This window comes from Stylophora pistillata, chromosome 9 (assembly GCF_964205215.1).
Source record: "Stylophora pistillata chromosome 9, jaStyPist1.2, whole genome shotgun sequence".
NCBI classification, from domain to species: domain Eukaryota; kingdom Metazoa; phylum Cnidaria; class Anthozoa; order Scleractinia; family Pocilloporidae; genus Stylophora; species Stylophora pistillata.
This window is the reverse complement of record NC_142527.1, coordinates 30,449,305-30,476,960: the sequence shown is the minus strand read 5'-3', so window position 1 is coordinate 30,476,960 and position 27,656 is coordinate 30,449,305. Positions and strand designations below refer to the sequence as shown.

At 39.2% G+C, this 27,656-nt stretch overlaps 5 protein-coding genes and 1 pseudogene across 6 annotated transcripts in view; 2 read left to right on the top strand and 4 right to left on the bottom strand.

Annotated features, from left to right (window-relative positions):
- LOC148724246 (histamine H2 receptor-like) overlaps positions 1–27,656 on the top strand; it is a 45,365-nt pseudogene that overhangs the window by 1,905 nt on the left and 15,804 nt on the right. The window contains exon 1 of the transcript XR_015991879.1: positions 1–1,113. This exon is cut by the window's left edge and continues 1,905 nt beyond it. The product of XR_015991879.1 is annotated as a histamine H2 receptor-like (transcript). The remainder of the gene's footprint in view (positions 1,114–27,656) is intronic.
- The window catches only part of LOC111344801 (WW domain-binding protein 4), a 48,292-nt gene that overhangs the window by 8,441 nt on the left and 12,195 nt on the right, over positions 1–27,656 (top strand).
- On the bottom strand, positions 2,103–4,908 carry LOC148724251 (uncharacterized). Its single transcript, XM_088733862.1, has one exon. The coding sequence runs from the start codon at positions 4,468–4,470 to the stop codon at positions 2,851–2,853; it is 1,620 nt and encodes a 539-aa protein (XP_088589988.1). The 5' UTR covers positions 4,471–4,908; the 3' UTR covers positions 2,103–2,850.
- Positions 6,740–26,480, bottom strand: LOC148724248 (leucine--tRNA ligase, cytoplasmic-like). Its single transcript, XM_088733309.1, has 15 exons — positions 26,404–26,480; positions 25,024–25,197; positions 24,358–24,409; positions 24,117–24,180; positions 23,748–23,860; positions 23,320–23,390; positions 23,048–23,210; positions 22,589–22,657; positions 21,280–21,420; positions 20,194–20,412; positions 19,013–19,117; positions 18,240–18,344; positions 8,275–8,478; positions 7,871–7,937; positions 6,740–7,476 (listed from the first exon to the last, which is right to left on the bottom strand). Exons 1-15 carry the CDS (start codon positions 26,478–26,480, stop codon positions 7,343–7,345), a joined length of 1,758 nt encoding a protein of 585 aa, XP_088589435.1. The 3' UTR covers positions 6,740–7,342.
- Positions 12,053–15,548, bottom strand: LOC148724250 (uncharacterized). The gene has a single exon (XM_088733863.1). The coding sequence runs from the start codon at positions 14,878–14,880 to the stop codon at positions 13,276–13,278; it is 1,605 nt and encodes a 534-aa protein (XP_088589989.1). The 5' UTR covers positions 14,881–15,548; the 3' UTR covers positions 12,053–13,275.
- Positions 15,749–18,227, bottom strand: LOC148724249 (uncharacterized). The gene has a single exon (XM_088733860.1). It carries the CDS (start codon positions 17,649–17,651, stop codon positions 16,032–16,034), a length of 1,620 nt encoding a protein of 539 aa, XP_088589986.1. The 5' UTR covers positions 17,652–18,227; the 3' UTR covers positions 15,749–16,031.

The following is a 27,656-nucleotide window of genomic DNA, read 5'->3' as shown; positions in this document are numbered from 1 at the left end:
TACTTAGCAACGAGATAGCACAAATATCTTGGAACTTGACCTGATTAATAGCGTCTTAAAAACAGCGAAAACAAAACACAGAAGTATACAATGGTGGACTATTTGGACTGGGAAGATAAAAGCAACTAGACACTGGAAGAAGAATTAGTGAACGGATTTTCTGTTCACTTTGATATCTATCCTGTCATTCTTGCAGTGTTGATAATCATCGCCAATGCCACCGCTCTGATCCTGGATCTTCGAAGAAAGAAACTCAGTCCAAACAGTGACCAATGGTGTATTAGCAAGCTTAGCAGTCAGTGATTTTTTGGCCGGTCTGGTAGGGATTCCTTTGTACCTGGCCTGTAATGTCTCATACACCCCATCATGGTGCCTTTCAAGTGCTGCCTTCTGGAGGTTTGTGTCGGTCTCCACAGTTCTGCATCTAACTGTTTTGACGTTGCATCTGTTTGCCACAGTGGTTCACGCTTTAAGATATGATTCCCTCCCAAAGCAAAGAGCTTCTGTTTGTCTGGTATGTGCCTGTTGGGTCTGTGCTGCCTTTGTGTCTCTTATTCAGCTGTCTTGGATCATATATCCAGACGACAATTATTACGAGCACAAGCTCCGAGTTCACCGAATTTACTCAATCGTTGCGATGATCCTCTTCCTCATTGTACCTTTGGTTACGATGTTTTATTGCCACACACGTATTTTTGCGCTTGTTGACTTGTACAGAGTGGAGAAAAAGGCCAAGCTACGGAAGGACTGCTCTCTTGACGACAATAAAACATGCTCCAGTGTTGCATCAGAATGGAAAGTGGCTGTGGTGTTTGCAGGCATGTTAGCCGTGTTCCTTATTTGCTGGGCGCCATACACTTATGGACGACGGTGGAACTCTGGGGTCATTACCTTTGTGGACAGAGTATTTGATGTTTTACTACACAAGATTCACTGCCTCCGCCATCAACCCGGTGCCTTTCGTTTTGGGGAAACGCGATTTCCGCTCTGTCCTTCACGAATGTTTAAGGTGTTGTCTTACCTTGAAGAAAAACGAACGGGCTCGTGGAACAATAGATATTTGCGTTTAAAAAACGATTAAAGCGATTCAGTCAAGAACTGGACTGTAAAAAGGTCACATCCCTGACCACTGATCAGAACAAACAAGTTTGAATGAGTGGTTTAGTGCTGATGGATGATAAATCTCCTTATCAACAAGGACAAATTGTAGATAGCAATCTCGAAATATTATCAAAAACAGCTTGTAACAATAGTGTGAATTGTTAGCTAAAAACTTTGAAGAGTCCCTCAAATATGCAAAATCAAGTTGTTCATTGAAGATCTACCAGACATTGTATGACGTTATAATGGTTATAGTGCAGCCCATTTACGGTGCTGAATTCAAGCAGGCGATATTTGATGATCCTAAATGCAACAGGGTTAATATTCCCCTTTAATTAAGTTGTTAGCTTTCGACAGAAATCAACACATTTTCTCATTTTTCTTGAAAGCATTCTCTCACGTAAAATATTAATCCCAACCGAAACTGATAATTATAACCAGAAATAATTCAGTTACAGCTTTAAAGTGACGATTCTTCAGTATCATCGAAGATTTAACAGTCGCTCTGTATCACATGGTACAGTCAAATAGATGACAGTAATACTTTGCTAAAAAGAACAACTCAAACCCCAACGCTAGTGCAAATGAAATTTTGTAGGATTCCTGATCAAAGGTCTATGTGCCGATACGAATTTTTTCTATTGTTTGATGAAAAAGGGTCTCGATGTTCAGTCGCAGGATCTGAGGACATGCTTTTTCACGGAGGTCTAGTGATTGTTACTGTTAGTGGGGGTAAAAAGATATGCTTTGATGAAAACAAAATCCTACTTGGACCAAGTTTCCTCTCCTCCCCACAGAACCAGGAAATTTTTCACTATTCAGCGTAAATCACGTTTATTTAAACCCTTACAAAAACTGAGGATACCATGTGAACACTCGATTAAACAAAAAGAGAAAACCGCAAACATCTTAAATTGATGAACAGGAAGGATAAGACTTTACTGCTCTCTGGGCACTTTTAAGTGCATTAACGTAGCAAGTGAATTACTTTACTCATTCCCTCTGGCGAATCTGTTTAATGATAGTCCTTTTCTTTTCGTGATCAGATGATCACTCCAAAATAATGCAAAACAAAACATAATAATACATACAATTTATACGGCGCTTATTGCAAGCCTCTGAGCGCTTTACAGTATGAAAGAAACTGTATCTAATCTAATTTATACAATATATTTTTCATAGATCCCTACAGTTAAAACCTAAAAACAAAAACTCCAGGGAAATTGCGAAACAATTTGAAAATTATTAAAGTTGGCAAGTGTCTGGTAAAAGTCACATGACTGACCTTAAAATAAAGCTAAAGATTCAGTGTAACTATGCACATAAAAGTAATTTTAGACCCTGGCAAGCTAAGGGTTATTAAAACTCTGCCCAGACTGAAAATTCAACGCCAAAATTCAGCACTTCAGTGACACAAACTAAGGTATTGACACTTTAACTCCCAGAATCCATTCTTTTCAAGAAGCTTCTTAAAATATCAATACACCATTCTGCAAACAGCTAATGAGGGTACTGACACTTATCAGGCTGAAGTTTTTATCCTGATCCAACACCAAATTCTCTCAACTTATTTTCGAGGAAATGTGTAGTAGCTAGAAGGGAGAATTCCCAATCAGATCTTGGCAGTTAAATGGTTAAACTGAAGAATGACCAGAGAAAGGCATTTCCTTAAACCTCACATCAACTTTGATTGACACCAATTAAAGTTGTGAAGTCGATAACAAAAGTAAGGTTTGTACGAGAAAGTTTTTAACTAAACGGCATCTTGCATGGCTGGTTGAGGTCTATATTATAACGCGCACGAAATATCATTAAGAGACAAAAACTATTCCATACAGCGATTGGAAATGTAGTAACAAGCGCTAACAAGATATGTCTTTTCCATCTTCGTCGCCAAACAGCCATCACAGCCACATTCTGATAACGAGTCTCAATCGCTAGAGAAACGCTGGTGAAAAACCACTCAATTACCAGCTGAACTGAAGTGTAGACGCCGAAGGTCTTGAGCAAGTCTATGATAGAGTCTGTAGAGCTGTTTTCCACAAAAACAAATTCATACAAGTATAGTAATCCGTTAACTGAGAGCACAGCAACAGATTCAGACAGCATACTAAGGATGATGATATCTGCCATGAGTCGTTCACGACGAGGAGTGCGAAAACTCCCCCAAGGAGCTAATTTCCTTTTCCACGACATATGGACAATGTGATCAACCAAGGCCATGATGCTCCGTTCAAGGACCTCTGCAGTACCGTGAATAGCTCCAAGAATAGCGATAGACTGGAGATTGTCAAGATCTGCTTGTAAAACTCGAAAGATAATCGCTGAGCCAAAGTAGAGAGGCGCCAATAACACGTAAGAGTATCCTGGATGAGTAATGTTCCATAATCGTTGAACACAAATTCTTGATATTACCTTGACAGCTACTCCCAAGAGAGGTGAAAATAGGGCAATTATCAGTCTACCTGTGTTGTTTTGTTTGAGATACGCTGAATAAAGAATATCCGAAAAAATAATTCCAAAAACAAGGGTGGAGCAAAATGGCACTGTCATTTTACACATTAAACTTGCCAGTCTTGAACGAGGGCAGAACTGTCTCCCGACAATATATAATTGCAAACATATACTGCTGATGAGACAAGCATATATTGGAATCTGCAATTCAATGGCTGATTTATAATAAGGCTTTCCAATAACTTGAAGAGAAAAGCGATAACCTATGTCCAAAAAGTAAGCAGCAAAGCTTACCAGAATCAGTTTTGTCCTCATTCCTTTCAGTTGATATGGACGGAAAAGGAACATGAGAGTAACAAAGATCCAGAAGTAATAGAAACTAACAGATATCGCGTCAGAAATTGTTTTGATCCATTGGACACGAATTGGAATTGATGTGATGTTGTAACCCTGACAATTAAGAATAGTTTTGTAGCTAACATATGAGATCTGCAGGTAAACTATGCTAATGAGAACGGCGACCAGAAATGAAATCGAAGCTCCAATGTACATCGATTTACAAACTGTCTGTGCAAAGGATGGACGAAGACGTTTCCAAGCCATCTCATTTTCTTCGACGTTCTGATCTGCCCTTGTCTCCTCACTGTCGTCTGGTAAGCATGCGTTTGTTACCCGTACATTTTTGTTGTTCCACGCAGATAACACCCCGTTTGTGGCTTGTCTGTGGCTATATTCTTGGTAAATAAGTTCATCAACAGACTCATGATACCATTCTCTACCTGTGCTTTGGAGTGGATCGTAGCCAAAAGACTCTGTCGTGATTTCAGGTTCTTCTGGGTTGTAATGTTCTGTTACGCTGCGCGTGAAGCGATACACGATTTGACCAAAAACCTCTATCAATGTACTGGCAGCCATTCTACCTTTATATAAACAATATCTTTCAGAGCAATACCGGCGGTACTACATCCACAATTTGAAGAATCTATTTACCGACCTGTGGTTGGGAATGGATCGTAGTCAAAAGTCTCTGTCGTGAATTCAGGTTCTTCCGGGTTGTAGGAACCTTATCCGCAGTACTATTTACCAATTTACCTTCGTGTGAACAAAATCTTCCAAAGCGACACGGAGTTGTATTCGCAATTCGAACAATTTTCTCAAAAAGCAATGGTCTTGCCGAAACTGCAAGAGACTTCATTTACCCGTAAATCAGGTATGAATATAATTAGCTTAAGACAGCGGTCATTTGACAGCTGAATCGAATGAATTTTTAAACGAAATAATTTGGATATATCAACAAAGTTGAAATGGTAAATTAGCCACCGTAATGATTACAAAAGCTGAGGTTTCGAGCGCTAGCCCTTCGCCCCGACGAAGGGCTAACGCTCGAAACGTCAGCTTTTGTAATCATTACGGTGGCTAATTTACCATTTCAACTTTGTTGATATATCCAAATTATTTCGTTACTCCCACCGACGCAGCCTCAAACAGAATTTTTAAACGACCTTGTTTAAATCTTACACTTAAATTGGGCTCGAGTGAACTCAGTTTTCTAACTTTAAGCTCTCGTTGGTCAACTAGTTCAATAGAAGTTCAAAATTGGGAAATCAAAGCTCCAATGTACATCGATTTAAAAAATGTTTGTAAGAAGGATGGACGGAGACGTTTCCAAGCCATTTCTTCATCTTCGACGTTCTCATCTGCCCTTGTTTCTTCACTGTCTTCTGGTAAGCATGCATTTATAACACGGTGACATTGATGTTGTTAAATGCAAAAAAAGTTCGAGTTTGAGGCCTCTCTTGATCTGACGCTATATTCTTGGTATATCAGTTCATCAACAGGCTCATAATACCATTCTCTACCTGTGCTTAGGAGTGGATCGTAGCCAAAAGACTGTAGTGAATTCAGGTTCTTCTGGGGAGTATTGGCGTGTGAAGCGATACACTATTTGACCAAAAACCTCTATAATTGTGCTAGAGCTCATTTCATATTTCATTATCAAGCTATAGCTGTCATCCTCGAATGCAAAAATTCAAGTAAACGGCTCAGTTTTAATTCCCCTGCTTTCACGGTGATAAAAGAAGGAAATGACATTTCCGGCTCCACCTCGTGGTTTCAGTTGCGGTCGGTCTAAACTTTCTTTTTCCTTTACCACAAATATAAATTGGTCAACAAACTTAAAGTTCGAACTTATCCAATTTAATTTCTTCAAGATTTTCTCTTCGTTGTGTAGTAAAGAAACAAAAGGCATTTCAATTTTACAAGACACATTCGACGATTAAGTTCCGTTTCTTCTATTGGAAAATTCGCAACAAAACAAGCCTTCTAGAATTAAAAAAAAAAAAGGCAGTTCCGGTCATCAACGTGTCGGAGAGAAGACGCAGTTGCTATGCTTACTCAACATAATAGTAGTACAATCGATTTAAAGTAACGCCGAACCTATTATTATTAGCATTATTATTATTATCATTACTTCTATTATCTTAATAATTATAACTTTGAAACGTGTGAATTTTTTTAACTACTATGTATCTATTTTTACACAATGCTAGTACTCTTATATGTTATATTTATGCGTTAGTGTCCCCAATTGGCTATTTCTAGCTAAATATTTCTGGCACCTTAATAAAGTCTGTCCATCCATCTAGCTAACGAAAGTTTACATCATTATTTTGTTTTGCTTTACTTCATGTGACTATAACATCTTCCTTTCCCTTTGATGTTGCCCTCGTTATATAAGGAAAAGGTTCATCCGAAATCAGCTCTTGCTCCACTGAATGTGCGTCAATACCGATGACCAGTCAGCAGTTTGGGAAAGTTTAAATTTTTGATAGAAGTGAGCACTCAAGCATTATTTAATAGCGCTAATTAAGTAACGCGCGCGCAGAATGATTAACATTCAAACTTCATTCCATACAGCAAGTGGAAATTAAATCGCAAGGTAAGCGCTATAGAGTCCTTCATAAGAGCAAGATTTGTGTGAAGAAGTTCTCAAGTAAAAGGCATTTTGCACAGCTGGGGGTAACGACTACCTGCAAACGCGCACGGAATGTCTCTAGGAGGGAAAAACTATTCCCTACCGCGTGTGGAAATTACCCACGAAAAATATTAGGCAAGGATATATTTTTTAGAATTTTATTGGAACAGAAGATATAAAACTTTATCTTAGGAGAAATCAAGTCATTCATTTATTTTTGGTTTTTATTTTTGTATATTTTGTTTTATCTTTACAGGATCCCTCTGATAACAAGTACTTATGCACTGAGCAGCTATACTGTAAAAATATTCGTTAATATTATCATTGCTCGTCTCCCCTGACCGAGTGCCTAACGTTGGTCAGACCAAACAGAAGAAGGACTACAGCCATGTGCTCCACTTTTTAAATTAGCCCATAATATAGAAACTGAAAATCTATGTCATGTGACATCACACCATTTATAACAACAGGAGTATTTCTCAACACGCACGACCCAAACCTCTCAAAAAGCTAGTGCCACGCCTCTAATAAATTGTAAGCAAGTTTTTAATATGAACCATTTCGGAATTATTTATAAACGGAGTTCAAATCAGTTTGAATTTCAATATATTAAGGTCAATTAAAATCGCAAAATGTCGCCAAGTCCCTCTCCCATCCTACTTCATTTGTAATTTGTCTAAAGCGGGGAGAGAAAAAGTATTAGAGAGAGAAAAAGCTCCTTTTCTCTTTTCTCCGTAGAAACTGCTTGAGGTAGTTTGGATGTAATACTCAGAGTATCTAAAAATAAGAGTTCATTCATGTGGACTTTTAAATTCATTTTACTTCGCTGGGAAACTCCTTGATTTTGGCACCATAAAGTGCCGCTGCATTTTCATCATGTTTATTCTTCGCAATGAAAGCGCAAAGGCACTGTCCACTGTATTTCATGATGTTTTCACTTGTCAGGGCTGTCAACAAACACAACCAAACAAAGGAGAGATCCAAAATCATTACAAAATACGAGAAAATTAAAGCTATGAATCAACCACTTTCCAGAATTCGTGTTGTTTGTGAAACTGAAAGGTCAAGGTGGCAGATCGACAGTGAAAACAAAATCAGAAGAAAGCCGCAATTTACTGAAAACATTTTATACCCAAGTACCACTACGACATAATACTTAAAATTTACACTTCGTCATGTGAGTTTCTAAAATGCTTCTCTGAAACCTTCAATACTGCAAATCACTGAGTTGTCAAATTTCATAGTTGCCACCGCGCAACACGTTTCATCCATTGTCGAGGTAACAAACTCCTTAAAAGTCTTCATTCTTTTCTGCGATAAAACTGTACTTGAATTACTCACGTGAATCACAGCTGGGCGATGCCGACAGCAAAAGTTTTCTTCCTCTAAGACCAAAAACGGCTGCAACCTAAAACCACAAGAAATCAAAAATAACAAATACAATCACCTCACTTTAAGACAAACGTTGCTGCTAAAATTCTTCATAAGCATAACTACAATGATAGAAACTTGTTCTAAAGAGATAATTTACAGCAATATATTACGAACAGTTGCGCTTACAAACTGCTGATTTGCTCACACAAAGAAAACCAAGTAACTTTCATGACACTCAAAAGAAAGCTTAAACGCCACAGTACCCTTCTGCCTGCTTTTTCTCCTAGAAAAAGGTTAAATACACAACGAAACCAAACTGATATCCACCAAAGTAACAACACTGACCCTTTATTGGTTTTTTTTTAACTGACCTCGCTTGTGAGTTGGTCCAAGTTCAACAGGTATTGTCCTTTCGGGTTCTCTAGCAGCACTGTAGCTTGGTTTCCCTTGGCACCTTGGGCCGGTTCAACTCCAAATAGTTTGACATTTACAAATCGGCAAACTGGGGACGGTTGTTTCTCAGATGGAATGGGAGATTTACCTTTTATCTCTGCGGCGCCACTGGAACCATTTGTCTGCGAGGAAGAATAACCAACATAATGACAGACAGATGTAAAGACATGCAGACAGAAATACAGAGAAACAGCCAAAGACACAAACAGGGACATACAGATGGTCGGGCAGGCAGACAGAAATACAGAGAAACAGCCAAAGACACAAACAGGGACATACAGATGGTCAGGCAGGCAGACAGAAATACAGAGAAACAGCCAAAGACACAAATAGGGACATACAGATGGTCGGGCAGGCAGACAGAGAGACAGACAGGTTAACTTCAAAGAAACTAGCAGATCTTTTTTGCATGTTCTAGCCCATTGCAAGCGAGATCTTGAAACCGTTCTTCGCACAAACATACAAACAACCTATGTACCATGGGAAAAGAGGGATTTGTATCCTACTAACATCGAAACCATATAATTTCCATTAAAGCCGAGCACTTTAAATAACTTTCGTTCTTCATTTATTTCCGTATCATTACTTTCACGGCGGATAAGAAATTTGATAATTCAGACACTTCCATGATTAGATAGAACACCTAATCGGCTCTAATCAAAACTTTGTCAGAAAAAGACTGTTGAAAAAAGAAAACCAAAATTATTCGTCGGTATCTATGTTTAATAAGAAAAGGGATATGCTGATTCTATTTTAATTATCCCTGGTTTGGTTTCTTTTTCTAATCCATTTTCACTGCATTACCGCAGTAGGGTAGGACTAGAACGGAACATATCAACATATCAAGTTGTGCAGTACAGAAAAAAAAAGTTACTTTATAAAATTCTACAACGCTCAAACCAGTGTTAAGTTTTGTTTCATTAAATTCAAAATTCCCTCCTGTAAATTGCCTTCACATTGATGCTGCTAAGATTCAGCTGTTGTCATTTGTGTTTCTTGCAGTGCTTCTTAGCAGCACATTAGCATCTGTTCGGAAGCGAAAAGGAAAATCAAGACACAAGTTTATTCCAACACGGAGAACTGTAGACTCAAGGTAAACGACAACGACCGTTAAACAAACCGCCAATCAATAAAAACTGCAAAAACTTTCAACTCTTCTTTAAGAAAATTGCACGTGTCAAAAACAAAATGGTCCGCGTGATTTGCTTACGATGTTACTAACCTACGTAATCCCAACGCACGCGCACGGGGGTTGCGCGCGCACAAGTTCTTTAACGTCTTCTTAACAGCATCAGTGCTCTCAGAATTCAACCGCCTCCATAAACCTACCACCTTTTAAATCTCTCTATCCATTACAAGTGTGTTGTGTTTTGCTATTTGAAAACGAGTAACTGACATTCGACCTAGATATCGCCGACGATTAACTGATTTATTAAAGTATACACTAATTAACAATTATTCCACGAGCGCGCGTTGGATATGAGATGATAGATAGCCAACGAGGCGCGTAGCGCCGAGTTGGCTATAATCATCTCATATCCAACAAGCGCGAGTGGAAAAATTGTTTTATTAAAAACGCCCCCAAGAAATAATTATTTTGTAAGAGGAAACCGGATTTTTTAGCTCCCTTTTGATTTTAAGCTTACCATATGTGTAGATTATGGTATATTGGCTCATGTACCATAATGGCTAAGCCAATAAAAAGTCTTGAATTGCATTATCCAATGATCCAGTTTTTAATAAGAGCCGTTATACAAGATGACACAAAACGTTCTTCCTGGGTTATTTTATTTTTATTTATTTATTCTTTTTATTAACTGTGCCAACAATACATACAATACAGAACACGGATAAATTACAATAACAATAACAGGAAGGCAACCACAACAGCGATAGCCAATTACTGTGGTCCCAAGAGTCTTAAAATAATAAAACGATTACACAATAATTACTAAATAAGAACAGCACAGAGTTGGTGTTGTTTTCAGGCTGCGACATGAATTGCATTTCGCACAGATAGTTTTATAAGTCGTAGGATTGTCAATGTCATAGATCTCTCGAAGTGCAGTCGAATAATAACACATCAAAGCACGTTTGAAGTCGTTTACATTGTTCATACTTAGGTTAAGCTCGTCTAACAATGTGTTCCAGATTCTTATTGTTCGTACAATAAATGACAGTTGAAAGGTTGAAGTCTTGCATTTAGTTACAGAGTATTTGATAACATCTGTATTGGCAGACGATCGTGTGTGTCTTGTAGAACGAGCAATAGGAACAATTGCAGGGTCTATATACACCAGACCATGGGTAATCTTCAAAAACAGTAACATATCTAAGTACTCATGCCAATAGCTAACAGGTAAAGTAAGGGAAGAGTTTTTAGTCGTTGTTCATAACTCTGACAGCACGAGAATGGTAATTTCAAGAAATATTTTGTAGCCCGTCTCTGTATCTTTCCTAGATTTGAGATAAGAAAAATAGATCGTGGCGCCCAAACTTGTGCAGCATAGCCCAGATGTGGTCTAACGATGGTTAAATAGATTGATCTTCTTACATTGGTACTTTGTATATGACGCGTGTTTCGTTTAACAAACCCAAGCAGCTTGTTTCCGCGTGAGCATCGCTCTGAGACTTGGCGATTCCAAGTAGGTTAGTGGCAACCCAGACACCAAGATCACGTTCATGACTTGTTATCTCCAAGATAGCTCCATTCATATCGTAGGCAGTGTTCAGTGGTTTGGTTTTACCTTGATGGACTGGTGGTGGCTTTTCGTCTCATTGAATTCGAAGCCCGATTCAGTGGACAAAGATCCGATATTATTTAAATCCATCTGTAGAGCAAGTTCGTCATCGGTAGAACTAATTTCTTTGTACAGCCTGGTGTCATCTGCAAACATTGCAGTTTCGCTCTCGGAAACCATGTTCAGAAGGTCGTTTAGGTAGAGTAAAAATAGAGCGGGTCCGAGGATGGACCCCTGGGGGTCTCCTGATGTAACAGGTAATGCGTCACATGTGGCACCAAGAACAGTAACCCGTTGAAGACGACCTGAGAGGTACGACTGGAACCATTCGTATACTTTCCCTCCAAAACCAAACTGAAAGACATGAAGTTTAGACATGAGTTGGGCGCGGTTCACTTTGTCAAAGGCCTCTGACATGTCCAGATAGACATCAATCTGACTTCCTCTATCAAGCCGGCGACCAGTGTTTCGATAAGGTTGGTGGTACAGGATTTTCCTTTTAAGAAGCCATGTTGATGTTTACTCACTTGGTTGTATAGATGAGTTTGGATAATATTCAGAACACATCTTTCCAGTACTTTAGAAACTATAGGTATTAGAGATATTGGTCGATAATTCTCTACTTGTTGGCGATCACCTCTTTTGAAAACAGGGACTATGTTGGCCAGTTTGTACTGTTTTGCCATGGTACCAGAGCTGAGTGACCGATTGAATAACAAACAAAAGTGAAGGCGCAATGACGTCAGCAGTTTCTTTGAGTAGTTTTGCTGGTATTCCATCAGTACAGATGACTCATCAAGCTTCGTGCATTTAAGGAGAGACATTTTAAATTTCTTGTGTTCCTAGAGACAGGACTTTTTCCTCTATGACATGTGCGAGTCCAACCAGGCTTTAGAGATATATCGCCGACCATGAGCCTTAGGGCAGCAAGTGTAGAATATCGCAGAAGATAGCAGGTCTTTGTCAATTGCGAAAATGAAGAGACCATAGTTCGTTTTACTTTAGTCGGGATAGTTAACAACTATTCACCGAGGTGGAGCTGGTTAGTGGTGGATATTTACGGAGCCGCGAAGCGGCGAGGTAAACATCCACCGCTAACCACCGACACTGAGGTGAATAGTTGTTTTAGTATATACTAAAACAGTGAGATAATATACACCACCAAAAATTGAAACCATTCTGCAAAAAATATCATTTAACTTTGATTTTCAAGTGAACAAGTGAGGTCACGCAAAATTAATTTGCATTTATAAACAAAACCTTTCTCATTGGTTTTTATCGATAAACTCCGGGTTGAAAACTTAAACCATTACCTTTAAACACGGCCAAACCAAATTTAGTCGCTTTCTTTGTGTTTTCAGGACTGCTTCGTCGTTAATTTGAGTGATTTCTTCGCTTGTCACGGATGCAAACCGGGACGCCATTTTTCCCGAGTTGCTCGGAGGTAAATAGCAAAGGATATTCGGAATTTGACTAGCCAATCAGAGCGCGCCTTCAACGCTATCCACTGTTTTAGTATTTACTAAATGATGTTATTTCGGCTTGGGCAAGTCGTTTGCCCTCGTAAAATGAGCTGGAGATAGTTGTTGGTGTGAGGGATGGTTCTGTACGAGAAAGCCCTCGTAGTATGATGTAACAGAGGTGGAAAATTGACATTCTTTGCAGACCGTATTTGAAGCGTGTAGAAGCCGCCATATTGGTGTGAGTGTGCGTTCGGTATGGTGGGAGGGTCCCAGCCATTTGCGGAAGGCAAGTACGAGCTGCTTTGCTCTGTTTTATATTGGGAGCTGTTCGACTGAAATGACTTACTTCATAAAAATCTTTTGACCACTGTAAATGACCACCACTTATTTAAACAAGCGCGAACTCTCTTTAGAGGTCCTAACACTCAACACACTTATAGATTTTACAGTTAAACACTTAATTGATTTAATCTTAATGAGCTAATGACAGAGCGACTAAAAATGGTAATTAGTAAAGTTTACTTCCCTAATTCGTTTCAGTTTAGTTCGTGTGAGTATTAACTCTTCCATCTCTTCGATGTTGCTCTTGTTTAAAAGAAGAATAATCGAAAGACTTTTCTGGTCCCAATGAATATGCGTATAACAAGGCTGACGAGTCAGAATTTTTGGAGTTTTTTTTTCATAACAGAAACTGAGATTTTCATTCTGTCATCACTCAAGAAAATGGCATTTTACATGGCTGTTTAACGACTATGCTTAAGTAACGCGCACGCAAAATAATTAACGTACAGACACTATTCCATACAGCAAGTGGTACTGTATTTACAAGCGCTACCAAAATGTGTCTTTTCCATTTTCGCCGCCAAACAGCCATCACAGCCATATTCTGATAACGAGTCTCGATCGCCAAAGACACACTGGTAAAAAACCACTCAATTACCAGCTGAACTGAAGTGTAACGTGCGAAGGTCTTGAGCAAGTTTATGATAGAGTCATTTTCTGAGAAAACATATTCATACAGGTAAAACAATCCGTTAACAGACATTACAGCCGTAGATTCATACAACATACTAATAATGGCGATATCAGCCATAAGTCTTTCGCGGCGAGGAGTGCGGAAACTTCCCCAAAGAGCCAATCTTCTTCTCCATAGCATGTGGCAAGTGTGATCAACAACAACCACAACGCTACGTTCCACAACTTCCGCAACACCGTGAAGAACTCCAAGTATGGCGATGGATGGAAGATTGTCGAGATCTGCTTGTAAAGCTCTTAAGACAACCGCTGAACCGTAATAAAGAGGCGCCAATAACACATAGGAGTATCCCGGATGAGTAATGTTCCATAACCGCTGAACACAAAATCGTGACACAATTTTCACAGCCATCATAATAGCAGGGGCAAAGAGAGCAATTAGAAGCTTTACTTCGTTGGTTTTTGTTTTGTATATTCCATAAATAACGTCAGATAGGAAAATTCCGAAAACAATCAATGACATTTTGCACATCAAAACAAGAAGCATTTTAATAGATCGTCCGCAAAACTGTTTTCCCACAACATAAATCTGTAAACAAACGCTTAGAAAGAAAAACGAATAAAGCGGAGTTTGGTAGCCTTTTGATGCCAAATAATACCACACTCCCATCTTAACTAACACAAGGCGATAACTCGCGTCCAAACAGTAAGCGACAAACAAAATCAAGAACAGTATCTTCCTCAGTCCTTTCAATTGATATGGACGAGAAAGGAGTAAGACAATACCAAAGAACCAGAAGTAATAGAAAAAAGACAAAATCGCATCAGAAATAGTTTTCACCCATTGCACACGGATTGGAATAAATTCCTTTGAGTAATTTTGGCAGTGGAGGAGAGTTTTGTAACATACAAGAGAGACCAACAAGTAAATCATGGCAATAAAAACAGCTGCAGGAAAAGAAATCAAAGCTCCAATGCACATCGATTTACAAACTGTCTGTGCAAAGGATGGACGAAGACGTTTCCAAGCCATTTCTTCATCTTCGACGTTCTGATCTGCTCTAGTCTCCTCGCTGTCGTCTGGTAAGAACGCGTTTGTTACCCTTGCATGAATGTTGTTCCACACAGAAAACACCCAATTTGTGGTCTGTCTGTCGCTGTATTCTTGATATATCAGTTCATCAACAGGCTCGTAATACCATTCTCTACCTGTGCTTAGGAATGGATCGTAGCCAAAAGCCTCTGTCGTGAATTCAGGTTCTTCTGGGCTGTAATGTTCTGTTACGCTGCGCGTGAAGCGAAACACGATTTGACCAAAAACTTCAAAAATTGTGCTGGAGTTCATTTCAAATTCTTGTATCAGGCTAAAGCTGTCCTACTCGAATGCAAAAATGTAGAAATCGGTTTAGTTTGAATTCCCCTACTTTCACGGAGATAAAGGAAGTAGAGGACATTTCCTGTATCACCTGGAGCTGAACGTCAGTTTAGTGTCACGGTAAACTTTCATTTTCCTTAACCACAAAAAAAGGGAAAAAAAAATTGGATTCTCTTCACCATTCTTTCTTCATGTCAAAGGAACTCGAAGCTCAAATAACACGTTGTGAATTGAAGGAACAAAAGGCATTTCAATCTTACAAGACATATTCGAAGATTAAGTTCCATTCCATTAATTTGAAAATTCCCATACGTAAATTAGCCTTTATATTGATACTTCCAAGATTCAGCTGTTGTCATTTCCTAAACTTTCAAATAAACTAAAGATTTTGTTTCCAAGAGTGCTTCTTCCCAGCACACCGGCATAAATACAGCGCGCTAAGCATTACACCGCCCCGATCAGCCTATCAACTCTAAGAATCCCTGCATCCATCAATTGTGTATCACGTTTTTCTTTTTGAAAACGAGTACCTGACGTGCGATTTATATATTGACAATTTACTGATTTTGAAAATAGACTTAGAACAGTTAAAAAAACAACAAGGAACATCCTTGGTGAGACGGAAGGGGTGGGGGGGGGGAGGGTGGAGAATGTCTATACCAAACGATTGGCGGAAGGCAAGTATCACGCACTTGCTCTAATATCTATTCGTAACTCTTGTTTGGTTGAAACCCTTTCTACAAACAAAACTTTTAAGCAAAGTGTTATTCATCCTTTCGTTTTGGTTTACTTCATGTGACTATAACATCTTCCTTTTTCTTTGATGTTGCCCTTGTTATTTGAAAAAACAAAAAAAAGGTTCATCAGAAATCCTCTCTGGCTTCGCTGAATGTACGTCCAACAGTTTCGGTAAGTTTTTAATTTTTTTAACAGAAACTGGATTTTCATTCACAAGTGAGCACTCTAGGAAATGGCATTTTACAAGACTTTTTCTCGACTATATTTAAGCAACGCGCAAGCAAAACTGTCAACATTCAAACACTATTCCGTACACTAAGTGGAAATTAATTTGCAACCGCTGTAAAGTCGTTCATAACAACAAGATTTGTGTGAGGAAGTTCTCAAGTAAACGGCATTTTGCAGGGCTGGGTAACGAATACCTTATAACGCGCACGAAATATATTTAAGAGGCAGAAACTATTCCATACAGCGAGCGGAAACGCATTTACAAGCGCTATCAAGATGTGTCTTTTCCATCTTCGTTGCCAAACAGCCATCACAGCCACATTCTGACAACGGGTCTCGATTGCCAAAGACACGCTGGTGAAAAACCACTCAATCACCAGCTGAACTGAAGTGTATACGGTGACGTTTTTTAGCAAGTCTATGATAGAGTCTGTAGAGCTGTCTTCCACAAAAACAAATTCATACAAGTATCTTAGCCCGTTCACATACACCACAGCGACAAATTCAGACAACATACTAAGGATGATGATATCTGCCATGAGTCGTTCGCGACGAGGGGTGCGAAAACTCCCCCAAGGAGCTAACTTCCTCTTCCACAAAATATGGACAATGTGATCAACGAACGCCATGATGCTTCGTTCAATGACCTCTGCAGCTCCATGAATAACTCCAAGAATGGCGATAGTCTTAAGATGGTCAAGATCTGCTTGTAAAACTCGAAAGATAATCGCTGAGCCAAAGTAGAGAGGCGCCAATAACACGTAAGAGTATCCTGGATGGGTAATGTTCCATAATCGTTGAACACAAATTCTTGCTATTACCTTCACAGCAACCCCCATGAGAGGTGAAAATAGTGCAATTGTCAGTCTGCCTGCGTCTTTCTGTTTGAGATAAGTTGAATAAAGAACATCCGACAAAATCATACCTAAAATGAGGGAGCAGCAAAATGGCACTATCATTTTACACATTGTACTGCAAAGTCTTGAAAGTGGGCACAACTGTTTCACGACAAGATACAGTTGCAAACATATACTAGCAATAAGACATACATATATTGGAATCTGCAATTCAGTGCCTGACTTATAATATGGTTTTCCAAAAGCTTGAAGAGAAAAGCGATAACTTATGTCCAAAATGTAAGCCGCAAAGCTTACCAGAATCAGTTTTTTCCTCATTCCTTTCAGCTGATATGGACGAAAAAGGAAAAGGAGAGTAAAAAAGATCCAGAAGTAATAGAAGCTAACAGATATCGCGTCAGAAATGGTTTTCATCCATTGAACACGAATTGGAATTGATGTGATGTTGTAATCCTGGCACTGAAGGATAGTTTTGTAACTGACATATGAGATCGGCAGATAAACTATAGCAATGAGAATGACGACCACAAAAGAAATTAAAGCTCCAATGTACATCGATTTACAAACTGTCTGTAAGAAGGATGGACGAAGACGTTTCCAAGACATTTCTTCATCTTCGACGTTCTGACCTACCCTTGTCTCCTCACTGTTATCTGGTAAGCACGCGTTTATAACCTTGGCGTTGATGTTGTTAAATGCAAGAAAGTTAGAGTTTGTGGCCTGTCTGTCGCTGTATTCTTGATATATCAGTTCATCAACAGGCATATAATACCATTCTCTACCTGTGCTTAGGAGTGGATCGTAACCAAAAGACTCTGTCGAGTATTCAGGTTCTTCTGGGTTGTAGTGTTCTGTTACGCTGCGCGTGAAGCGAAATACAATCTGACCAAAAACCTCTATCAGTGTACTGGAGTTCATTTCAACTTTACAGGGACAAACTCCTCTTGCCCCAAGCTACAGTTATGTGCAATAATCTACAGAGCGATTTTAATTCTACGCCTTTTACAGCGACAAAGGAAGTAACGGACATTTCCCTAATCACTTGGAGCTGAACATCGGTTTAGTGTAAACTTTCGTTTTCCTTGATCCCACAAAAAAAAGGTTAAAATTATCCAAATTTAAACAAACCGCTTCCGCCCGTAACATTTTGGGCAATTGCTGCATCTAATAAATATTCTATCTCATGGGACAGCGCCATTGCGCATTGACAACATTTTTAGTTCATTTACCAGAGGTTTAAAAGCGACCTTGAAGGGCTCCATGCTCAATTTTTCAAAAAAGTCGCCAAAAGGCGACTTTCAACTGTTAAATAGAAGCAACAAAAAATAAAAAACAAAAGAAAACAAAACAAATAATCGCCTTTCTTCTTCGCCTCTCCTCCTAAAAAAACTGTTAAATAGGCGCTCAAAACACTTTTATTTGCCGACCTAACAGATTGTGTTTCCTATTTCTAATATTTCTTCATCACCCCACGTGCATCTAATATAAAGTCAAAAAAAAACAAACCTGATTCTCTTGTGCTGTGAAGATCGAGAAAGGTTTGCCTGGAGCGCAGTCCTCCTGAACCCGCTTGTCAGCTTCACTTGATGGCTTGATTTCTACACTGACCAGCTAAAATGAAACACAAGACCTAGCTCCAAAACTTCACCACATGATACTTTTAAGCTTCCAGCTGAATTAGAGTATCAAGGGCGTGGCTGAAGAGGGGGTACAACTAGGGGCGAATGGGACCTTCTCCGTAATAAGAAAGATGATGATGTATCAGAAATCATTACGCCATGTCTTGAAATTCCATTGTGAAGCGAAAGACAGACCTTCCCCCCCCCCCCCCCTACGCTTGGGAAAACAGCTGATCACCATGTCTTTGAAAAGGGGACATTGGATATTAGTTTATACAACTGGTGAAATGAAGCCACTTGAGAAGAGGGTTTCCATAAGGGGCCGACCATTTAACTTTTGAGGGTGGCGGGGGGGGGGGGGGTTGGTGATCTCTGGTCATCAAGAAATTCTTTTGCTAGCAATCTGTTGTGCAGGATATTTTTTTCCGTTCTAAATGCCCTTTTTTCTGTTACATTTGCGCTGCATGCAATGTTTTTTCCAACAAGCGCTTCCAGGAAATTTTTTTCAAAATCACCCACCCCCTCCCCGTTAAGAGTTAAATGGTCGGCCCGTAAACTGCCTGAACTCAACAAATAAAGCAAACCGCAACTTCACCACAAGGGAAATCACATCAAGGGTACGTTTTCCAACAACACTTAACACATCAAATTAAATCTTACCTCGAGAGCTTTTGAAAGAAATGCTTTGTTCTCCTCAAGAACTTCTCCTTCATCAAACGGTAGAGTGGTCTCCAGGGCGGACGGACCGTCACGTTCTACACATTCCTGTCACACAATGTCACGACACGTAATTGATATTGTAATAAAAACAAGGGAAGATAAACGACATGACATAACTACCAAGTTAACAGATCTTTCCTACTAGCTGCTAGTAAGTATAGAGTTCATAAGAAAGTGAAGGCGTTGAATGTTTAAATGTTAAATGTAAGACTCGAGTTATTTTGCTATTTTGTTATTTTGTTATTTTACAACGAAACAGTTACAATAATCTTTAACTTCTGAATAAAATTAGAAGGCAGACGAGGAAAGTACATTTTATCTAAGCTGGCAAAAGATTAGGTATGCTATCTCGATTACGAAGAGATTTAACTTGTCATGCTGCCAACGCTTTATATCTATCATTTATCCGTCCAATTTTTGACTACGGCGACACTGTATGGAACTTTTATGGAGTGGGCAATGCCAGACTGCTGGATAATTTTCAAAGAAGGGCATCCAAAATTGTTTTGAGATCTATGGATAGTGACAAAGCTTTAAGGGATCTGAAATAGCCTGAGTTACAGTCGAGAAGAGACGAACATACTTTTAAATTAGTCAATAAATGCATTTCTGGTAACTGTCCTCAATTTTTAAAGCAATATTTCAATTTTAAAAATACCATTTGCCTCGCGTTATAATTGAAACAGCCAAGAAATCTTTTTATTATCATGGATGTGTTGTTTATAATACTCAAGTTAAATATAACTTTCTACAATACTTTATATTAAATAGATTCTTATTGTTTTGGGTGTATTTAAAGATTATTATACCATTGTATATAGAGAGATTTTTATAGTATTGTTCGATATTTAGATAGCATATATGTTATTCTTGCCGTCGTTATTATCATTAGTAGTATTATTTATATTTATTTTTGTATTGTGCATTGTATTTAATTAAGGATCCTATTTATCAGCGCTCCTATTGATACCAGAGCTTTACGTTCTGATGCGACTACCCTGGTGTTGGGATTGTTATTTATTTTAAATAAAGGTGTCATCATAACGGCCATGATTTTTCCGGTCTTCGCTTTTACATCATCATTTCTTTCCTATGTTGAAGTCAGGAATTATTTTATATACCTTGACGTGTTGTACAAATGGCATCAGCTTCTTCATGGCGCTCTTGACTTCCGGTAATTCTTTCATCCGAGTCATAATATCCCTGTTATCCGGGAAATTCCCTCCCAGCTTGACGTACATTTCCTTCAGCGTGATAAGAGTAACATGTTGCCAAGGTGGATAAGAGCTGGCCACATAGATTATACCATGACTGGGTTTCTTGGGTGGAGCTGCATCTTTCTGTTTAAAATAAAACAACATGGAAGTTCTAATCTGGCCTACGTGTAACGAGCATAACATCTTTGGCGCCTCTTATTGTGCAGTTTATGTTATGATAGTACTTCACAACTTTACAGGGGATAATTTGGATTTTTATATACGTAAAGTGATCAACGTGAGTACAAGTCTGGACGAAATAAATTGGACAATTTTCCCGAGGAGTTCTAAAAACAACTGATCAACATTTTAGATTTACTATATACAGCCCTCTCTGACGGAACAGCTTACACGTTGTATTTTGGTTTTTGTTTACGAAAATTGGGAAAAAGCTCACCATCAGCTGAAGGTGTCACATTTCATTTTCGCTTCAGCTTTTGACTTTCATAATCTTTGTCTAAATGCAATTCAAATGGCTTGAGAGGAAATCTGGGTGACCAGTTTTTTTAAGCCCTGGCAGTTTTTAGCATTAAACTATGATGATCTATCGACTGATTGTGGTTGAAAGCTACTGTTTTCACATTATCAGGAGTTACATGTTCCTGACAGAAAGATGAGACACTCCTTTCCAGCTTTACAGTGGGTCATGCTTGAGCACGTTTCTAAATACAGTTTTCCTTGGTTGAGAAAATGGGCGAAAATTCTTCTCGTTATTTTCGCTCATGAACTGACTCTGTGCCGGTAGCAATATGCTATGTGTAAATTTCAGTGACCCAAAATTTTAACCTAAATGAGAAAGGTGGACTTCAGGAAAACTTTCACGTTATTTCGTTAATTGAATGTTACTCCCCATTTAGATTTTGCAGAACAAATAGAGAGCACAGGGGGGTGGGGTGGGGGGTAGGGACATTCATTCATACACATACATAGGAAAGCTTTTTAAGATAGTACCTTTTTTCCCTTTGGGTTCATCATGGTCTTGATTCTAACACGGAACTCGTGCGTGCAATCCGCTAGGTAGTCCGCTGACTTCAGCAACGGCACATCCACCTTGCCGACTGCCGGCCATGATGCATCCATAATACTTCCAGTCTGCCAACAGAAGAAAAAGAAAACGTGTTTGGTTTTGAAACTTGTCACAATTGTCCATCATCACCGTACACTTAAATATCAAACGGTTTTAAAGAATTCCCCGCCCAAGAAAACAAAAGTATTATCGATAGGTTTGTCGATTTGCGAGAGTGTCAAACACGAAGGTATACCCGAGGCCACACGCGAGGCTACACCCGGGAACCCTAAATCGTTTTTACGTCAGGTTTACCAAATATTAGGTCTAAAATGCACTATAATAATAACAATGATACAATACAATAATAATTCAATATTTATATTGAGCTAAACGCCTCACGGTTAGCTCAATTGGTTAGAGCGCCGGATTGTGTCGTGCGGAAGGTCGAGGGTTCGAGTCCCGGCAGGACCGATACTTAAATAAGTGAGGAGAATTTGCTACCTTTCTATAATCAAAAAATGGATAGATATTCTAGTCTTCTCGGAGAAGGATGAGTAGGCTCCGTCTCCTGCAGGGTTGGGGGTAGGAGACGTTAATTTCCCACGCACGAGATTACTGTGTAGTGGATGTCCTCCCCTGGGGTGGAATGGGTGGAAATTGGCCCTGAAAAGCCCCCATGGGGAGTGGTCAACTAACGTCTGTAGATGTAACGTATGTAGAACATTTGGATATGATCAAATGCGCATCACAACACTTTTCGGGGGACTTTGACCGGACTGCATCAGCAGTTTACAATCAATCGAAGGAAACTTATTTGAAAATGCCCCCTCCCCCCCGCTGCTCAGTAAACAGGCCAAACCACATTACAGTGCTTAACCAAATTAACAAACTAATAGATCCAGGAGACGGGACCTACGGTTTATTCGTCCTTGTCCGAGAAGACTAGAATGTTTATCCATTTCTTGATATTATAGAAAGGTAGCACATTCTCCTCAGTTATTTTAAGACCTTCAGTGTTGGTCCGGCCGTGGCTTCGAACCCTCAACCTCCCGCACAACAGTCCGGTGCTCTATCCATTGAGCTAACTGAGAGGCGGTCAACTAGATCTCACGGTAACTAGAACAATTGATCTAACTATTTGAGTTCCTATAAGGGGATTAAAACTCTTCGCACGGTAAGGCGGAAAAGAAATCGGGAACGAACATTTAATGCATAAATATTAAGAAGTGAAGCACATTTTACATAGCACACCTTTCCTATGAGCTCCCACAGATGTTCGGCAAGATGTGGGCAGATGGGACACAGCAACAGGGTTTGAACCTAACAAAACAAATATATCAACATATCAGTCTACAGCAATGAAAAACTTGGTGAAGTTAAGCTTCTCCAGCCCAGTCCCTCTCGAAAGCTGTGTCCAGGAGGTAACCCTGCTTATGTCATCATTACACTCCCGATAACTTCTCTGGCAGGAGGAAGTCACGTGTACCTTCAAAATTACTTGTTGCATGTTTTGGTAGGGAACGGATGCCGTATGCAGATTAGCGAAAGCCAGGCAGATCTTCAAAAACGACAATGAAAAAAAAAAGAACTCGACGACAACAAATTTAACGAAGAGTGTTATCTCACAGAATTAAGCAACACATATCGCATGCCACTACAACCCATCAGCTTCAAACTACGTTGAAAAAGAACCTTTACCCAGCACATTACCTCAATGAACCGAAACACAAGGTCTTGATGCATGCCCATCATACAGCCCTCCCGGTATCGGTCCCTAGCTGCCTGCAGTTCATAGAAGCCCGTTTTGAGTGCCTCTCTGTACATCATGTTCTTATAGTTTGTGTCAGAATCTTCTATGGCTTTGTTGATGGAGCTGCAAATTAAGTCAATAATCAATTTGCCTCTCATTAGCAACTCTTAAACACATCGACTGTTCCAACTTAAATAAAAACGATATTTACACGAATTATGACCAAAGTTACCTTTCAAATACTCGATCATCGAAACACGTTTCAGGACCCGTGCGCAGAGAGTCTTTGCCGGCCAGCATCTCCTGTGTATAAAGAGTATGTCGGGATTTAACACTCGCATTAACGAGGGGATATATTTAAGACTGGAAGTCTTGTGCAGGACTGGTGCCCAATCATATCGCTCTCAAACTGTTTTCAGATTATTTCTGAAAAATAGCTAATGCCGTGCCAATCCACTAAAAGGCTCTCAAAGGATAAGATCTTCATATGGGATTTAATCTGTTGTTTGATCCTTTACACTGTAAAATGTGGCTGGCTGCTTACCCGGCACCTCCTCAATGACTACACAAAACAATATAAAAAAAAGGGCTTAAGAGGTGAAAAATCCAATCTGGCAAATTTTTGTACTCAATCGACGACTAGGAATTCGTTGTGCTGACCTTTGTCCACTCCGGGAAAGTGAAAAGACGTAAGATTCCGGCATCAGCCGTCAACTCCACAAAGTTTGCATCTTCCATCGTGTCTCCAGCATCAGCCAATGCTAAGCGCATGCCTAAGCCAGGAAAAATGTCGCAGACACGGAAGTTGGTTGAAAAGAGTAGACGAGAGAAGGTGGAAAAAGACACGACGGCAAAAGAGGGAATGGGGAGGAATGGGAAGGAATGGGAAGGAATGGGAGGGAATGGGAGGGAATGGAAGGGAATGGGAGGGAATGGGAGGGGAGGGAGGGGAGGGAGGGGAGGAGAGGGAGGGGAGGGAGGTGAGGGAGGGGAGGGAGGGGAGGGAGGGGAGGGAGGGGTAAAACTTACCATCAGCGGAAAATTTGTCCACACCTTGTTTCAGAGTAAGAAAGTTTCCAGTCGATTTCGACATCTAGAAATCAAAATCATACATATTACCCGTGAACAAACATTTCAACAAAACACCAGCAACAACCTACACAACAAAACGATAAATATTTACGCGGCATTAAAATTAAACAATTTACAGAAAAAAAATGCAAATCATTACAAAATGACACATTGTATAAAACCAAACCCCTTTGTTTACCTTCTCAGAATTGAGTAACAAGTGTCCATTAGCTCTTACACTTCGAGGCCACCTGTGAAAAGATATGAAACATAAAAAATTAACATTTAGTACATTTAAAGCGCATAGTTTAGAACTATTAACCAACCTGGTGTCGCATAATACCCTGGTGAACTCATTTTCCTTTCATATTTTATATCACGGGCCACTGTCTAATTGCCAACATTTCAAAGGTTGTGCTGTACTTGTGTCCTGGTTGGAATCAGTTATAAAAAAAAATTTCAAGAAAGTTCAAAGAAGCATGTAATCTCTACCCGATTGATTGATCAATTTTTCAGGTTTCTTTCCTGTAATGAACTTAATTGCACTGAAACTGTAAAGATAAATGATTAATTCTTGCCCAAGGCTTGCAACTCTTTTGGATTGTGGAAATACACCGAATACAAATATGGCATCTAATTTGAATTTCCATTTTTCTGGACTCACTAGCCTCTCACACATGTAATAATCCTTTTGTGTTTCCACGTGAAGACGAGGCTAGTCAGTCCAGAACAATGGCAATTCAAATTGGACGCCATATTTGCATTCGGTGTATAGATTTGCCAATCTTTCAGATGAACTGAAGGGTTTTTGTTTATTAACTTCAAGAGTTTAACACAGTAAATCCCATCATTCCGTTATGCTAACTTGTCTTTCTCGTTTGGCCACACAGCGCAGTGATTGTACAGGAAGTATGTCAAATGATTCGGGACCAGATCTTTTCCAGACACACGCAAGTCCACTGGGTACCAGTACTGGAACTCTTGACGAAGTTTGCTGAAGGAAAACAATATATAAAAGTGAATTAACTCTCGCTGGCTTCTGAAGCATACGATAAAAACTTCAAATGAGACAACTGCTTGTCAAATCTTCGTTTGGAAGACCGAAGATGAAGGCTGTTGCATTAGGTACAAGTAGTCGACAGAACCGGGCTAAGTTTTATCAGCCACCCCGGGTACTTACAGGCTTTGGAGGATTAACCCACCCTTCCCTCACAAAAAAGAAATGTATTACCAACAGAGTTTCTTTATCGTCCAGTAAACATTTCGATGACTCATTTGAAGAGCATATCGAGTCAGGGAGACTGGCATAAATAAAAAGGGGTCTTAATAAAGATAATAATAATAATGGTACAATAATAATAATAATAATAATAATAATGATAAGACCATATTTACAGTGGGTAACACTTAAGAGTTACAAACTAATAAACTCAACATAATTAATTCAAAAAATTAAATTAATACATTATAGAGAAAACTCTCAAATGTATCTATGTGACACTATCGACATTGCTAATCCCAACAGTTGCGGGACGCGTGTCATCTATGAAATTCTTAATAGATCGTGCTCACCATAAAGTCTTTGTAGCTCAGTAGCTCAGTGGTAGAGCATCGGAGCGCGGAATCCGAAGATCTGAGGTTCGCTTCCTTATGGGAATTCATAATTTGTCCCACGCTCGTGACAAGACGAAAATTCCTTTCTCTATTTCTTCCCCGAGCTCAAAATTTACCATCTTTCTTAATCTATTATCTATACGTGTATACTGCACAATAAACCAATAGTGGAAGCGAACTAAGAAGCTAAAACACCTCAAATTATCATATATCTATATAAATAAATTATTCAAAGCCTGATAACCCAAATCTCTTTACGTAACGGCGGATTAAAAAGACTGTAGTAAAGATGACATTTTCTTGAGATTCACGGATATTTAAACAGAGAGCCAGGTAGGACTGACAGATGAGAAGAACACTTAATAGAATTTGAACAGAGTTCGTGAAATTGGTGTCCAAAAGCAAACATTTGTACAATGACATCATTTCTCACTTTACAACGACAATAACAGGGGGATGGTTTCGAAAGAAACTGTGATGCTGCGATCACAAGAGCGAATTCGTCTATTGGCTATGACGAAGGGTTATCGTTCGAAACGTCAGCTGTAGCTGTGAAGTCTACGAAAGCCAATTTAGATGATCATTTCAATTGTTAAAACCGAATTATCGTGTCTCTTGACTAGCCCGTTACTGGTTCAGCTTCGTTTGATTTGTTACCACTTTTTTATTCCATACGTCGATTTCATCTCCTTTTAGAGTGCACTGCATTCGCGCTAACTGACTTGTCAAACTTTCTTATTTTTAAACGGAGTAATTCCGCGGTAAAATGTTTGAGTGTTTGATACAAAATATTGAGAAACACTGGCCAAAATGAGTCCAACTGAAGTCTTGTTGTCTTTTTGCCATGTTAGCAGGTATAAACGAGACTAAGTAAATTTTAATTTCAATTATTATATGGCTGTGTCTCACAAGGACTGGGAACTACCGAATTCACGAATTTGATTGGCTGAAATCAATAATAAAAGCAGTCTAGATTTTCCCATCTAGACCGGCATCTAGACTGGTCTAGAAAAAGAAGGTACAAAGAATATAAAAAATTGGCATATAAGACACAGCCATATAATAAACATCTTATTAACCGAGTGGGAGGTCTGTATGGGAGAATCTTGACCTCGGTCGCCGGAACAGACTTCACTGCGTTCGGTCCGTACTGGCGACCTCGGTCAAGATTCTCCCATACAGACCTCCCACTCGGTTAATAAGAACTAATTATTGACTCGTACAGAAAAGATCGTAAAGATGTCTTACAGTGCTGAGCCATAGAATGCAATTAACAAAGTTGAAATTACCGACCGCCTCAACAAAGGCCGCCTTTTTTTATATATATTACCTAACATTATTGTGCTGGAGATGTGGGAATTTAGTTATGTCTTACGGTTTTAAATGGAAAGAGTTCAGTTAGTAGAGCACTGGACTGCATAATCAGAACTACCTGAGGTTTGCATACTCGAGCAAAGAGTACTCAGGACTTTTCTTGTCCCATTAAATTCCTTTTTATTCTGGCAGATTTATTTTAACAGGTGCCACAATTCAAATCATACTTCTTACAGCTACCACTAACAATGCATTTGTGTTAAGCGACCAACAAAAGAATGAGTTTGGACTTGACATGATATTTTGCCACAACACACTTTTAAATTTAAGACAAGAATACTACAAACAAATCTCAAAACAGAAGTATAGAACAAATCATGCCAAATGAAGTAAAAAAGACGTGTTATCAAATTGAACTCAAATAGCAAGCCAAGCTTTCTTTTTTCAAGTGCTTGAGATTTCCAAGCACTTAATAAGATATTCATGAGGTGTATCACCAGATGATTCGAGTGAATTAAAAGACAATAACCTTCTCGTAAAACAAACCGGAGATGTCTAAGTTTCTACCAA

Excerpts from the sequence above, each read along its gene's own strand:
- LOC148724248 (XM_088733309.1), bottom strand. The coding sequence starts at position 26,480 with ATGCAGTGCACTCTAAAAGGAGATGAAATCGACGTATGGAATAAAAAA. Across the intron at positions 19,118-20,193 it reads CATTTGTACAACACGTCAAG|GAATGTGTAGAACGTGACGG; the intron begins GTATATAAAATA and ends ATTGTGTGACAG. Across the intron at positions 8,479-18,239 it reads TCACAGCACAAGAGAATCAG|ACAAATGGTTCCAGTGGCGC; the intron begins GTTTGTTTTTTT and ends TCTTCCTCGCAG.
- LOC148724251 (XM_088733862.1), bottom strand. The coding sequence starts at position 4,470 with ATGGCTGCCAGTACATTGATAGAGGTTTTTGGTCAAATCGTGTATCGC.
- LOC148724249 (XM_088733860.1), bottom strand. The coding sequence starts at position 17,651 with ATGAACTCCAGTACACTGATAGAGGTTTTTGGTCAGATTGTATTTCGC.
- LOC148724250 (XM_088733863.1), bottom strand. The coding sequence starts at position 14,880 with ATGAACTCCAGCACAATTTTTGAAGTTTTTGGTCAAATCGTGTTTCGC.